The sequence below is a fragment of the Anolis carolinensis genome, chromosome 5 (assembly GCF_035594765.1).
Source record: "Anolis carolinensis isolate JA03-04 chromosome 5, rAnoCar3.1.pri, whole genome shotgun sequence".
Classification (NCBI taxonomy): Eukaryota; Metazoa; Chordata; class Lepidosauria; order Squamata; family Dactyloidae; genus Anolis; species Anolis carolinensis.
Window position 1 is genome coordinate 105229152 of NC_085845.1, and position 16754 is coordinate 105245905.

The 16754-nt window shown below is 41.2% G+C and overlaps 1 protein-coding gene across 2 annotated transcripts in view; it reads right to left on the minus strand.

The window, feature by feature from the left end:
- Window positions 1-16754, minus strand: part of LOC100558028 (ankyrin repeat domain-containing protein 35) — a 32405-nt gene that overhangs the window by 4243 nt on the left and 11408 nt on the right. For both annotated transcript variants that reach the window (XM_062982078.1, XM_062982079.1), the window contains 7 exons: window positions 16270-16334; window positions 16088-16145; window positions 15297-15367; window positions 14967-15073; window positions 4282-4466; window positions 4166-4191; window positions 263-1078 (listed from right to left, as the gene is read on the minus strand). In XM_062982078.1, coding sequence (XP_062838148.1) covers window positions 263-1078; window positions 4166-4191; window positions 4282-4466; window positions 14967-15073; window positions 15297-15367; window positions 16088-16145; window positions 16270-16334 — 1328 coding nt within the window. The remainder of the gene's footprint in view (window positions 1-262; window positions 1079-4165; window positions 4192-4281; window positions 4467-14966; window positions 15074-15296; window positions 15368-16087; window positions 16146-16269; window positions 16335-16754) is intronic.

Sequence of the window (16754 nt, forward strand, 5' to 3'; positions counted from 1 at the left end):
GGACTAGATTATCCTTGGGGCCCCTTCCAACCATTCTATAGAATAGAAGAAGAGAAGACTTACACTAGGTGACCCTCGATGACCCTTGGGGTCTCTTTCAACTCAATAGAATAGAAGACTTAGATTAGATGGCCCAACTCAATAGAAGATAATGGAAGACTTGGACTAGATGATCCTTGGGGCCCCTTCCAACAATTCTATAGACTAGAATAGAAGAGAAGACCTGGACTAGATGGCCCTCGATGACCCTTGGGGCTCCTACCTTGGCTTCCTTCTCTTGCTCAACCTTGGAGAGCTCCTTCACCTTCTCCACCATCTCCGCCATCTCCTTTATCCCCTCCTCCACCTTCTTGCCCAGGCTCTCGATGTTCTCCATCCTCGTGGTGTTCTCCGTCCTCGTGGACTTGCCACTCAGTAACTCCACTTCCTCCTTGCGCTCCGCCATTTCCTTTATCTGCGCCACGCTCTCAAGAGCCTCCGCCCTGTGCTTGGCTTCGCCCCTGGCCTCCTCAAATTTATCTGGGAGCGTGGCCAGCTCCTCGGCCAAGACCTGCTTCTTTGCCACGTTGTCCAGCTTTGAGACAGTCTCCACTCCTGGCCATTGGATCTCTCTAAGTTGGCTCATTTGCTCCTGAGAAGACCCTTTCTCCTCTGCTTTCTCCTTCTCTGTTCTCTCCTTTCTCCTCTTGAGTTCTTTCACTTGTTCGGCCAAGAAGTTGAGATAGTAGTCCTCGTCCATGTTGTCCAGGCTGTATTGCTGACTCAGCTCATTCCATCTGCGGCTCTTGCCGTCTCTGTCTTGAAGGAGCTCGTTGATCTCCTGGACCTGGTCCCACACTCGTTCCTTCATGGTCTTGCTTCTTTCTGAAAGGGCCTCGCACTCCCTCTCCTTCTGGGCCAGCACCAACTCCAGATGGATCACCTTGAGCTTTATCTCTTGGTACCGGCTCTTCCACCCTTTCAGCTCTGGGTCTTCTTCCTTGCTGTCATCTTTTTCGTTGTCTCTGTTGTTGTTCTGACCATTGAGGTTGAGGCTGAGACTGCTCACCTCAGTCTGTTTCCCGCTCTCCAATGGGATCTACAAACACAAATATTTTTATCTCTAAGTACTAGGCATGTGTGATCCATGAAAAAAATAGTTCAATACTCGCTTTGAAAGTAAGGGGCGTTGGCACTTTGTTTCTAAAGTCATTTCCAAATTTTGAAGCAAAAAGTTCAAAACTTTCCGAAAGTTCCAAGTCTTTGTATGTACCTTGTTAATAGCGGGTGTGCATGAAGGGAAACATTGTCAATGGGGAAAATTGAGGGGCTTCTCTCTCCCTCATTTCTTGACCTATCCTAATGAAATTTGCTACAGTGATAGAACACATTTACTACTGTTAGTGTTATGGTTGAGCCTTCTGGCTCCGGTACTAGGAGACGGGGTCGTAAGACTCCTCGAGAGTCAGACTCTTTTGAGGAGCGTGAAAGGAAACGGCTCCGGGACTTATTTGCAGAACCAACAGATGAAGACTCATTTGAGGGTTTTACCGAGGGAATGGAGGAAGAGATGGTTAGCTCAGAGGAGGATGACATGGAGTGGACTCGTGTGAGGGAGGATTTGGGTGTCCCTCAGCATGGGAGGCGATTGGCGGGTTGCAGGATCAGACCCATGGACGGGCTGGAGGGATGGAGCGGGATCCACAGCTGGGGATGCTGTGGGGCGTAGTCAAAGGTGTTTTAGCTCTGATGAGGATGATGATGATGAGGCACCTGGAATTAGGATAGCAGCTGACAGCGATGAGGAGTTATGAACTGGGATAAAATGGGGTTTAGGATCAATGGCTAATTGCGTTGGGCAAGGTAATCTGGACAAACGCTTGGGCTCTTGTTGGGGAACTTCCTGAAGACGGGTGTGATTCGTTGCTGGATACGTAAGTTACCAAGGACACTGGGCATAGACGGCGGGAGGAACTGTGTGGGGTTTTTCTGTGCAACTTGTGTTTAATCTTGATAGCTTGGACCTCCGTCGTCTTTTTGACGGACATTAATTACCTACTCTGGATTGACGCTGGACTGACTGACTGACTACGACCTTGGACTATCCCTTCTGTGGCTATCGGTGGAACTTGTGGAACTTTAGACGTCTGCACTTGGCTTTCGACCTTGGACCGGATTGGGACCCTGCTGACCGCCGTTACCCTGATTGATGTGCCTGGACCTGGATTTCGCTCGTTGCACGGAGGAGTAAACAGCCTGAGTTACTCATCTGTAGCTTTTGAGTAGCAGAGAGGAATCTGCTGCCAGTTTTTTGTGTTCATTTTGACCTCTGTCTACCAACTTTTGTTTGTTTAAATTGCCAGGCTGAAGTAAGCACTTTTGATTTAATCCGGATTAAACTCCTGTTTAATCCGGTTTATTCTTTCGAACCGTTTTAATTCAAACGGAGCTGTTTCTGTTACTTTTCACACTGAAGACAAGTGTTTGCCTAGTCCTTTGCTTCCTACGGGCATTTTTTAGTTCTGTAACTTCAATAAACTGTGTTGTACTCTATTTGGTGGCGTTCTGTCTTTGACAGTTAGCTCACCAAGTCTAAGGACATTTGACTTATCCTCAGAGTTTTGGCTAATTTTCAAAATTTTTATGAAAAAATATTTTTTAAATAATGGTTTGGAAGTGTTATTTTCTGTTTCATTGGGTTTTCTGTGGCTGAGAGTTTGTGGCTTGCCCAAGATCACCCAGTGTTTTCCATGGCTGAGTGGGAATCAAGCCATAATCGTAGTCCAACTCTCAAACCAGTACACCAGCGGGCCATTTTGAGACACCATGCTATCTCAAAACAGCCCGCTGTTTCTTCCTATGAGGCTTAGCCCTGCTCTAACCACCCAGGAAGGAAAATGCTCATCTTTCCCTCCGTCTCCTTCCCTTCCCTGGCAAGAGGCAGCCCTCGTTGCCGGGGAGTGTTTTTCTTTCCTTCTTTTCCCCTTCCCCGGCAGAAGTGCTATTGCCACTGAGGATTCTCATATATCCGAAGTTTTTCTGAGGCCATTAAATAAATGGGCTTCAACACTTTGAATTGGAAGATTATTTCTGAAGGGCCAACCAATCTCAGAACCCCATTTGGAACCCAAAAAGATATGATTTTTTTTTTTACGATTGATGATTCTGAGAAATTTGCTCATCCCTACTATCTACCTATCTCTACTTATTTCTGTCTCTCTATCTCTCCATCTCCCTGTGTGTGTGTTTTAAGCTATTACTAGGGTCATTCCATGCCAAGTGGTCTTAACCTTCCCACCATCACGTTCTCCAGTTTTGTTCAAATTTTAGCTGTAGCGCCAGTCAGGTGTTAAACTAAGTTTCACAAAATGTGAGGTTACTAACTCCAATAGTTGTTGGTCTAGAGCAGGGGTTCTCAAACTTTTTAAGTGGAGGGCCAATTCACAGTCCCACCGAATGTTGGGGGACCGGACTATGATGAAATAGTCCAAAATTTGGATTGTTGTTGTTGTGTGCCTTCAAGTCATTTCAGACTTAGGTCAACCCTAAGTCTAAAGTTTAGGACAGAGGCCAGGTCAATGACCTTGGAGGGCTGCATCCAGCCCATGGGCCTTAGTTTGGGGACCCCTGATCTAGAAAATCTCAAGACCACAGGTAAGCAAAGAGACCTCCAAAGACCATCTAGATGGTCTCATGAGAACGTTGGTAAGGAAAGGGACCCTCAAAGGCCATCTAGATTATCTCATAAGGCTATCAGAAGACCATAGATAAGGAAAGAGACCTCAAAGACCATCTAGATGATCGCATAAGGCCATCAGAAGATCATAGATAAGGGACCCTCAAAGGCCATCTAGATGGTCTCATATGACCATAGGTAAGGAAAGTGACCTCCAAAAGCCATCTAGATGGTCTCATAAGGCTGTAGCTAAGCAAAGAGACCTTCAAAGACCATCTAAATGATCTCATAAGACCATAGGTAAGCAAAGAGACCTCCAAAGACCAAGTAGGTCTAAAGTTTAGGACAGGGGCCAGTTAAATGGCCTTGAAGGGCTGCATCCAGCCCACGGGCCTTAGTTTGGGAACCCCTGGTATAGATCCCCTTCTATTATATTAACATTATATATTATATATTATATTATTGTAATATAATATATTATATTATATATTAATATTAATTCCTTCTTACCTGGGAGACGGTCTCGGAGGAAAGATCTGCGGAAAGAGAGAGAAAATACATTTGAACGATGAAGACCTTGCAAAACTAAAACTCCCGTAGCTTTTCTCCCATGCCATGTCGTTCACCTTTTTTCTTCTGCTGCTGAAGAGCGTTCTGGACCAAGCGCTGCAGATTTTTGTTCTTGTTCTGCGCAGAATAGTGGAGGGCGTCAAGTCCCGTTTTGTCTGCGATGGAGACATCGGCCCCGTTTTGCAGGAGGAGCTCCGCCACTTCCAAGTGGCCTTGTTGACAAGCCAGGATCAGGGCTGTACTTGGTGAAAGAATGACAGAAGGAAGTGATGCTGCAGCTAACAAGCCCAGTGCGATGCTAGGCTGCATCCATAAGAGCATATGGTCTTTGAATGGAGAGAAATCATACTTATGCCAATAATAATAATAATAATAATAATCCCCCCCGCAGGTGCCACCTTGACGTGGTGGGGGGGCTTAGCCATTCCGAGGATGCTGAGGGCTGTGCTGGCGGTAGTGTAACTACCGGCAGGTCCAACCAAGCCAGAGAGGCCTCAGCGGAGGAATGCAACCAAGTGCACCTAACCCATTAGCATATGGAGAATCAAACCAAAACGAAGTCTATACTGGCTCGGTCGTCGCCCAGGATAAAAAGGACCGCGGTGGATGCTGCTGATTCTGGACATCCATCGACAAGTGGGCTACGGAATCATCAAAACCCAAATGAACAGTCACAGAAGCGGCAGAAATATACAATGCCAGAAAACCGCACAGTCATGAAATGCTATTACAACTCTGAACCTGAAAAGCGCGGCTACCAAAAAAGGATGCATCAGCTATGGAAACAAGAGTACCCTGACTCACAGATAACAGAACCCCGACTGGCTGACCAACGAAGATTCATAATCAGAAACAAAGTGTTCAGTGAAGTTGAACTCGAAGAAATCCAGAAAATCTGCAAAGCAAATTACCATCAGACCACAGCACAGACAGCAGCAGAGACTCCAGCAACACTTGGAATGGTGGAACAGATTGAACCAGAAGAAAGTGTGGAGCTTTTGCAAGAATTTGATGAACCAGCACTTGAAACACCTGTTGAACCACCAGGAACCTTGACAGCAAGACAACAAGAGCTCAAGAATAAGATCATGGCTCATGCTGCAGCAAATGCAATAAGACAGCGGCTCCCAACTCTAAAAACAGTGCCCAAGAGACACCTGGCGCCTCTCATGAAAGATGTGAATGCAGCACTCTCCACTGTCCAAATAACATCAATTGAACAAACAAACCAGTATGCCTACAGTGCAGCAGTGATAATAACAGAAGAGCTTGGGCTCCTACAACCAAGGCAGCCCCAAAGAAAATCGACTGGAAAACCAAAGTGGAAGGTCAGGCTAGAGTTGAAAATCAAGAAACTTAGATCAGATGCAAGTAACCTGAAAAATATGAAAGAGAGGAAACTGAAGAATGACAAAATCAAGCAATACCTGATCCGAAAGTACTGGCTGAACACTAGAAAAATTGAAGAAGCTTTGGAAATTGTGAAAGAACAAATTACAGCAACAGCCAGAAAAATTGAAAGATATGAAGCCAGAATCATCCAGTACAGACAAAATCAACTGTTTCAATCAGACCAAAGACGGTTCTACCAGAGTCTGAACCAAACAACAGACACAGTAACCATAAAGCCAGAGAAAACTGCAACAACAAAGTTCTGGAAAGAGCTTTGGGAAAATAATAAGAACTACAACAAAAACGCTGGGTGGATAAAGGAGTTTGAAGGAAAATTCTCACAGAACAAAATGGAACAGATGGAAATAACAACTGAAATGATCAGCAAACGAGTGCAAAAAGTCAAGAACTGGACATCGCCTGGTAGTGATCAACTTCATGGATTTTGGCTCAAACATCTGATTAGTTTACATGGAAAAATGGCCCAACAATTCAATGAGATGCTGCAGAAAGGAAGTATCAGTGAATGGCTAACAACTGGAAGAACTTACCTGATACAAAAGGATCCAGCAAAAGGAGCAGCACCAGGAAACTACAGGCCAATAACGTGTCTGCCCACTATGTTTAAACTACTGACTGGCATCATAGCTGACAGAATTCAAGACTATCTTGAAGAAAAAAACATCTTGCCAGATGAACAGAAAGGCAACAAACGGAAAAGCAGGGGCACAAAAGACCAGTTATTGATTGACAAAATGATTCTGGAGAACTGTAAAAGCCGAAAAGCTAATCTTCACATGACGTGGATTGACTACAAAAAGGCCTTTGACTCACTCCCACACAGCTGGATCATCAAGTGCCTGGACGCCATCGGGATTTGTAAAACAGTTGGCACCTTCATTGAAAACATGATGGAGCACTGGAAAACTGAACTGTTTGTTGGAAATGAAAGCTATGGACTTGTCAACATCAGGAGAGGAATTTTCCAGGGAGACTCATTGTCCCCTCTGCTTTTCATTATTGCCATGATCCCTCTGTCAACAATCTTACAAATAACAAATCTCGGCTACCAAACATCTAAGAATTCTCACAAAATTTCGCATCTGATGTACATGGATGACCTGAAGCTGTATGGAAAAACGAAAACTGAAATCCAGTCTCTGACTAACACTGTCCGAATTTTTAGCACTGATATCAACATGGAGTTTGGTTTGGACAAATGTTCGACAGTGGCATTGAAGAAGGGGAAAATCATTGAAAGTGAGGGCATAAATATGCCTAATGGCCAAACAATAAAGTGTCACCAGCCAGAGGCCTATAAATATCTGGGCATATTACAGCTGGACAACATCAAGCATGAACATGTGAAGACTGTGGTCAGTAAAGAATACGCACAAAGGGTCAGAAAAATTCTCAAAAGCAAGCTCAATGGAGGCAACACCATCAAGGCCATAAACACCTGGGCCATGCCTGTCATAAGATATACTGCTGGCATTATAAACTGGACACAGATGGAACTGGACAATTTGGACAGAAAAACAAGAAAACTCATGACCATTCATCACTCACTGCACCCTCGCAGTGATGTTGACCGGCTATATCTGCCTAGAAGATCAGGGGGCAGAGGACTCTTACAAGTCAAACAAGCAGTCAAAGAAGAAGAACATGCCCTGGCAGAATATGTCAAGCAAAGTGAAGAACCTGCTTTGATTGAAGTCAAAAATCAGAAACTCCTCAAAGCACAGCAGACAAAAAACCAGTACAAGAAAGCCACACTACAAACTAGAGCTGACAGCTGGCACAACAAAACATTGCATGGAAAGTTCCTTGACAAAATTGAAGGAAAAGCTGACAAGGAGAAGACCTGGCTCTGGCTCACAAATGGGACATTGAAGAAGGAGACAGAAGGCCTGATCCTTGCAGCCCAGGAGCAAGCCATCAGAACAAATGCAATTAAGGCCAAGATCGAAAAATCAGCTGATGACCCAAAATGCAGACTGTGCAAGGAAGCTGACGAAACCATTGATCATCTCCTCAGCTGCTGTAAGAAAATTGCACAGACAGACTACAAACAGAGGCACAACTGTGTGGCCCAAATGATCCATTGGAACTTATGCCTCAAGCACCACCTCCCAGCAGCAAAGAACTGGTGGGATCACAAACCAGCAAAGGTCGTGGAAAATGAACACGCAAAGATACTGTGGGACTTCCGAATCCAGACTGACAAAGTTCTGGAACACAACACACCAGATATCACAGTTGTGGAAAAGAACAAGGTTTGGATAATTGATGTCGCCATCCCAGGTGACAGTCGCATTGATGAAAAACAACAGGAAAAACTCAGCCGCTATCAGGACCTCAAGATTGAACTTCAAAGACTCTGGCAGAAACCAGTGCAGGTGGTCCCGGTGGTGATGGGCACATTGGGTGCCGTGCCAAAAGATCTCAGCCGGCATTTGGAAACAATAGACATTGACAAAATTACGATCTGCCAACTGCAAAAGGCCACCCTGCTGGGATCTGCACGCATCATCCGAAAATACATCACACAGTCCTAGACACTTGGGAAGTGTTCGACTTGTGGTTTTGTGAAACGAAATCCAGCATGTCTATCTTGTTTGCTGTGTCATACAACATCGTTGTGTCAATAATAATAATAATAATAATAATAATAATAATAATAATAATAAGTATAAGTATACTATATAGGTGCCCCCAGGTCCAACTAATAGTCCTACCGTAATGTAATAGAATATGTTGTGAATGAGCCTTCTGGGGTCAATGATACTACTGATAGTAGCAGGAAGAGAAGAAAGACTCCTCGGGAGCAAGACTCATTTGAAGAGTTACAGAGAAAGAGGCTTAAAGAGATATTTGAGGAATCAACAGATGAGGATTCATTTGAGGGTTTTGAAGGGGATGAGGGGTTTGAAATGGATGTTGGGCATGTGGCACAGGCTGAAGAGGATGGCATGGAGTGGACACGCGCTCCAGAGGATTGTGATGGGGAGACTGGGCTCACTGATGATGGGGACGCTGAGGAAACGTGGGGTCCTTCAGGATCGGACCCAAGGTGGTCACATTGGAGGAGTGGGGATAGTTCCACAGGTCTGGGCGTCGGCAGGGTGGTTTCAGCTCAGATGAGGAATGGGAACAACCTGTGGGAAGGGCAGTGCCCAGATCAAGTTCTGAAGACGAATTGTAAATAAATTGTGGGCATTTGGCCATTGGGCCCTTGCCTGTGGCAAGGTGGTTGTTGGGCGCCATTGGGTTTAGTGTTCCTGAAGACTGGCTTGAGACTGTGCAACCGATGTAAGTTTATTCTGGGTTACTTGTACGATGGGGGTTGGAACTGTGTAGGTTTTCTTTAGACTGCATTGTGATTACTGTCTGCATTAGTTCGCCTCCGTCGTTTTGGCTACTTGTGTCAACCCATTGATGAGGACTTTGCTGTGACAACCTCATCTTGGACCTTGGACTGGACATCGTTTTGGCATTATTCTTCGCTCCCTATTCTGGCTTGGCTTCGTTCTCAATCCTGTAACTATTCTCTGTTACCGACCACTGGCTTTGTTCCTGACCCTGAAGTAACGCTCTGCTCCCAATTCCTGCTTGACTCCTGGTTCTGCAGTTACGCTCTGTCACGGGTCCTTGGCTTGGCTTCTGACCCTGCAGTAACTCTTTGCTCTTTGTTACTTGTTTTTGGCACCAGGTTGTTTGTGATGCTTCCGGTGGCAAAGTTCAGCCCAGTTTGGGACGCTGTTTGTTTTGAATCTTTGAACTCTGTTTTGTACCTAGTTGGAATTCTGTTTATTTTGGTTCCTTGGGAACTCGGGCCCGTAGTTTGTTTTGCCTTCTCCATTTTGTCCTGCAATTTTGAGCTGAATCTAAGCAGTTTTGTTTTAATCCGGATTATATTTCTGGATAATCTGGATTATTTTCCAGTTTGATTTTTTTTGGAGTTTTTTCAGTTTAAATGTTTTTTTCACACTGAAGTTTAAGTGTCGCAAGCTCCTGTGTTTGTTTTAAGAGCTTTTTTGAGTTGTTTATACAATAAATTGTATTTTCATCCATTGGCTGGCATCTGATCTTGACAGAATAATAATAATAATGTAAAATAATATTAATATGGTAATAATAATAATAATAATAATAATAATAATAATAATAATAATAATGTGATTTTACATTATTATTATTATTATTATTATTATTATTATTATTATTATTATGTCCTTAATAATAATAATAATAATAATAATAATAATAATAATAATAATAATAGGTAGACTAGATGGCCTCTGGGGTGTCCCCACGTCTAACCATAATGTAATATAATAATAATAATAATAATAATGTCATATCATTGACAAAATTACGATCTGCCAACTGCAAAATGCCACCCTACTGGGATCTGCGCGCATCATCCGAAAATACATCACACAGTCCTAGACACCTAGGAAGTGTTCAACTTGTGGTTTTGTGATACGAAATCCAGCATATCTATCTTGTTTGCTGTGTCAGACTATGTCGTTGTGTCAATAATAATAATGTCATATAATAATACAAATAATAATGTAATGCAATATAATAATTTAAAATAATATTAATACAGTAATAATAATGTAAAATTATATTATTTTACCTTATTATTATTATTATTATTATTATTATTATTATTATTATTATTATGTCCTTAATAATAATAATAATAATAATAATAATAATAATAATAATAATAAATAGGTAGACTAGATGGCCTCTGGGGTGCCAGGTCTGTTCTGAGTTTTAGTCCAAACTTTACAATCCAATTGATTTTCAAAAGTTCGGACTTAATTCAGGAACGGATAGAGGATTTTGAGCTATTATTTATGTCATTATTAATAATAATTAATATGGCTCTATTCGGTGGCATGCCAGGTCTGTTCTGAGTTTTAGTCCGAACTTAATTAAATAATATAAATACAAATAAATTGTAGTAGAGCCTGCGAGTAATGTTGCAAGCAGTAGTTTTGAGTACCAGAAGGGGGAAAAGGGTTACTTGCGAGCAGGAGTCAGATGAAGAACAACAAAGGAAAAGGCTCTAGGATATACTTATGTCACCTTCTGATGAAAACACATGCAAAGGTTTTTCTAGTGATGAGGAGTCAATAAGTGAGGAGGGACGTGTGGTGGATGAGAATAGAGGTACTAAGAGGATTACTCGGGGGCAGGAATCAGATTAAGAATAGGAAAGGAAGAAGATTCAGGATATACTTACTGCTCCCACAGATGATGAATCATTTATGGGTTTCTCTGGGAATGCTGGGTCTGGCAGTAACGAGGATGGGGAGGATACAATGGATTGGACTAAGATACAAGAGGTAAGAGATGTATGTGCAGAGCCAACCTCTAGTGATATGTTTGTGGGATTTTCGGGACATGAGGATTGGCAAACGGGAGAGACATCCGAGTCATTATTTATTTATTTATTTATTAGACTTGTATACCGCTCCTCCTAATTTGGCTTGGAGCGGTTTACAGAAATAGATTAAAACAATACAATTAGCTTTAAAATAACAATAAGAACAGACATAGCCCCAAGTTTTTCACCCATCGAAAGCTTGTTGGAAGAGAAAGGCTTTGCAGGCTTTCCGGAAGGCAAGTAGGTCTCGGATAGTTCGAGTTTCAACTGGCAAGGCATTCCATAATTAAGGGGCTACAATCGCGAAGGCTCTCTGCCTAGTAGAAGACAAATGATAAGTCCGTATGTTAGGGACTTCAAGCAAATTTCGGTCTTCGGACCGAAGTAATCTCTGGGGTTGGTAGGGCATAAGCCGGCCCTCAGGTATGCCGGCCCCAAACCATGTAAGGCCTTAAAGGTTAGTACCAGTACCTTGAAAGTAATCGGGTACTCAATCGGTAGCCAGTGCAGCTGTTGTAGAATTGGGGTGATACACCACCTCGCTGGCACCCAGGCGAGAAGACGAGCCACCACATTTTTCACTAGCTTCAGTTTCCAGATCACTGGCAAAGGAAGGCCAATGTAGAGGGCGTTACAGAGCCTCAAGATGACCGTCGCCTGGATCACCGTAGCCAGGTCGTTCCTAGATAGCTAGGGAGCCAGTCGCCTAGCCTGACGTAGATGGAAAAACACAGATCTGCTCACAGCAGAGACCTGGGCCTCCATTTTGAGCAGAGGGTCCAATAAGACAACAAGACTTTTTACAGAAGATGACGGACGTAGTGTCTCGCCATCCAGGGTAAGCAGCTGGATCTCCCTCCCACCCGGACGGCCCAGCCAGAGGATCTCTGTCTTCATTGGATTCACCCTCAAACTGCTGGCCAGCCTCAAGGCACTGATGGAAACTATCGGGTACGGAGTCCGGCCAGCCCTCCATCCCCAGAATGAGCTGAATGTCATCAGCGTACTGGTGGCACTCAAGCCCAAAGTTCCGAACCAGTCGGGCAAGCGGTCACATATAGATGTTTAATAATAGAGGAGAAAGAATAGCTCCCTGTGGGACCCCACAAGTTAGCAGAGACCACTCGGAAACCATCCCTCCCCTCACCACCCACTGTCCCCGATTCTGGAGGAAGGAGAATACCCATTTAAGGGGTATCCCCCTAACCCCCATCATGGCTAGGCGGTGGATCGATAGATTGTGATCGACCGTATCAAATGCTGCTGTGAGATCCAATAACACGAGCAGCACTGATCCACCTTGATCCCTTTGGCAGTGAAGCTGATCTGTGATGGCAACTAGCACAGTCTCCATCCCGTGCCCCCTACGGAAGCCGGACTGGAAGGGATCAAATCCAGCTGTGTCATTAAGGAACTGCTGCAACTGTTCCGCTGCTGCCCTCTCAACCATCTTGCCCAGAAACTGAAGGTTCGAGACTGGGCGGTAGCTAGAGGGAACCGAACGATCTAAGTCTGGTTTCTTCAGCAGCAGAGATACCATTGCCTCTTTTAAACCCTCTGGAAAAACTCCTTGCTCAAGGGAGCTATTTATTATATTCAACAGAGGTTCATGTAATCCCTCCAGGCAAGATTTTACTAGCCAGGAGGGACACAGATCAAGGGAGCAGGTGGTCGGCCTAGTTGCAGTCATAATCCTATCGACAGCCTCCGCATCCAGCGGGGCAAACCGGTCAAGGATGGGCCCAGTGAGTGGCCACAGGGTCTCAAGTTCAATTACTGTATTTCCGAGTCATGGGGAAACCTAAGTCTTGACATGAGATGGAGGAACTGAAGAGATGGAAACAGGGGTTCATGTGTTAAGACGAAGACAGCTGCAAGAGATGATAATGGGGTGGAGGTCGGCTCATCATCGGATGATAGTGTGTAAGTTAAAAGTAGGCTTTGAAATGGGTAACTTTTGCAGAAGGCAAAGTGTCAGTATTGTGTGTATTTGTCACTGCCTGTCCTCCTGTTGAGTTTTGGGTTCGGGTCCTGCAGCTTGGTGTTTGTGGTTCCTTTGGGTCTTCAATTTGGACTGGCTTATCGTGAGTGTGGCTTTCTCCCTTCCTGGACTCTTGGACTGATTTGACAACGGCTCTTTTGTCCACCTTGGAAATGACGTTTGTTTGGACTTCTTCTACGGTGACTCTGGGACTTTGGCTGGTTTTGACAACTCCTCTTTGCATTTAACTCTTTGGGTGCAGCGCTGTCTGTTGGAACTCTTTTGTTACAGCGCTGTTTGCTTGCTGTTTACTTTGACTGTGTTTTAATCCGGGTTTTCTTTCTGTTTAATCCAGGTTATTTTCCGTTTGCTTTTTGGAGCCCAGTTTAGGCAAAGTCTGAGTTTTGGCCAGAAACACTGAAGCTAAGTGTCTCTGAGCATATTATTGTTTTACAATAAACCTTTTGTTGGATTAAATGGTGTGTATGGCTCTTTAAGGCCTCTGTGTCTTGACATAAATAATATAAATAGTTATTCATTAATATAAGTAAGTGCAAATAATATATTTATGAAACAATATAAAATATATATAATATAAATAGCTAATAGTTCATATAAATAATAGTCAATGTAAATGATAATAATTATATTAATATATTAGTTAATATAAGTAAAGGTAAAGGTTTTCCCCTGACATTAAGTCCAGTCGTGACCGACTCTGGGGGTTGGTGCTCATCTCCATTTTTAAGCCGAAGAGCCGGCGTTGTCTGTAGACACCTCCAAGGTCATGTAGCCAGCATGACTGCATGGAGCACCATTACCTTCCCGCCGGAGCGGTACCTATTGATCTACTTACATTTGCATGTTTTCAAACTGCTAGGTTGGCAGGAGCTGGAGCTAACAGCGGGCACTCATTCTGCTCCCAGGATTTGAACCTGGCACCTTTTGGTCCGCAAGTTCAGCAGCTCAGCGCTTTAACGCACTGTGCCACCAGGGCCCCTATTAGTTAATATAAATACGTTAAACCCTTATGCTAGCGGTTACTTCTGACCAGTTTTACCTGTTGGTTAACTCTTTGACATAGCCACAGGGTTCACCCCAGTTTAAGGCTCTCCCCATGATCTTATAGCACCTTAACTTCCTTCATGTTTTCAAGTTACACTCAGTGCACTTTTCCCAGTTCATTTTATGATTTTATTGCTGTGTTTTAACATGTGTCTTACAATTATTGTGATTTTGTTTTATGACTTTAAATTTTATTTGTGTGCTTTTTTCTATCTGATACCATTGTATGCTTGTTTTATATCTGTAAGCCTCCCCAAGTCCCTCTGGGTAGATGGTGGCGGGGTATAAAAATATTATTATTATTATTATTTATTATCATTATTATTATAGTTAATATTAAATACTTATAAATAATATTTTAATTAAAATGTCCAAATTAAATAAGTTTCATTAAAGTTCAGACTAAAGCTAGGAATGGATGCACTTTAAGGAAACTTCAATTTCAAACTTATTATTAAAACTGAGTATTATTATTGGTTTATTTATAATAATATTAATGGTGAAGGGGGGTATTGTTAGGTAAATACAATAATATATGTATATATATAATATAAGTAGTTAATAGTTTATATAAATAATAATCAATATAAATGATAATAATAATAATATATTAGTTCATATAAATAAATTAGTTAATATAAATATTTATAAATAATACTTTAATTAAAATGTCCAAATAAATAAAATAAGTCCCATTAAAGTTTGGACTAAATCCAGGAATGGACAGACTTTAAGGAAACTTCAATTTCAAACCTATTATTATCATTAAAACTGGGTATTATTATTGGTTTATTAATAATATTAATAATGGTGAAGGGAGATACTGTTAGATAAATACAATAATAACACTAATAATAATAACACTAATAACAACAACAATAATAATAACAGAGACTCACTTCCCTTCTTTTTCAATGAGGTTGGCCTTTGCACCTCTTTGGAGCAAATGGGAGCAAATGGAAGCCTGGTTTCCTTGCGCAGCGATCATTAAAGGCGTCTGTCCGTTCTGCAGTCACAAATAATTAATAATAATTATTAAATAATTAAGCATCAATTAAATATTTGGCCAGTTTTTAGTCTGAACTTTACAAGGGGGTCTTGTGGCAGGAAGGGACCATACAAAGGCCATCTAGGATTTGGAAATATTGATAGGGAACTATATTCAACCTAAAGTTCAGACTAAAACCCGGAGCGGACCCCAAAATGGGAAAATACTATTTTATCTATACATTATCCATGACATCGAGGAAGGCTTCTTGGTCGCAAAGGAGCAAGATGCTGGAGGCGCATCCAGAAAAGGCTGTAAGAAGCAGGAGAAAACATTAAAAATAACAACAAACAACAACAAACAACAGTAATAAAAATATAAGAATCATCATAAATGTATCTAACCATCTCACCCTTGACCATTAGGGGGCACTATTATTATTATTATTATTATTACAACAAGCAACAGTAATAATAATATAATAATCATCATAAATGTATCTAACCATCTCAGACTTGACCACTAGGGGCACGATTACTATTATTATTACAAAAACAACAGTAATAATAATATAATAATATCATAAATGTATCTAACCATCTCACACTTGACCATTAGGGGGCATTATTATTATTATTGATAATAATATTGATAATAATAATAATAATAATAATAATAATAATAATAATAATATCAATATTACAACAGCAACAAACAGCAATAACACTTCTTTCAGTAATAATAATAAACAATAATAATAATAACCATCTCCCTCTTGAGCACTACTGGGCATTGTTGTTGTTGTTGCTGCTGTCATCACTATTTTATTATTATTTACTATTATTGTATTCTATTATATTATAAGTATTATTTTATTATTAATACATTATTATTATTATATGCATTATCATAACAATGTTCTCCTTGACCATTAGAGGACACTCTCTCTATTATTATTATTATTATTATTATTATTATTATTATTATTATTATTGTATCATTTTTACTATCTCAATGGGTTTCCAAGCTCACCTGCCCAATGGAGGTGCATTCGGTTATTCCCATCAACGCAGACTTTGTTCGCTCCATGCTGCAAAATATATTTCTATATAAATATATTTGTGGGAAATTATGAGATTCAAAGGCCTGGATCCCACACTCAGTAAGGAAACCCCACATCTAGCAAAAGGAAGCAAAGATATATTATTATTTACCTGCAGCAGGACTTTGACGCATTGAGGTTGGCAGGCAATGGTGGCGAGATGCAAGGCTGTGCTGCCTAGTGGGAAAAAAAGGAATATAATAATTATAATAATGTCATATAATAATACAAATAATAATGTAATGTGATATAATAATAATAACAATGTAAAATAATAAGATTAATATAGTCATAATAATAATAATGTAAAATAATAATATGATTTATATTATTATGTCCATAATAATAATAATAATAATAATAATAATAATGTAAAATAATAATATTAGTTTACATTATTATTATTGTTATCATCTTAATAAGAACAACAACAACAACAACAACACATAGACTAGATAAGTCTATGGGGTGCCCCCGGGTCCAACTAATAGTCCTATCGTAATGTAATATAATAATAATAATAATAATAATAATAATAATGTCATATAATAATACAATTATTAAGGTAATGCAAAATAATAATAATAATAATAATAA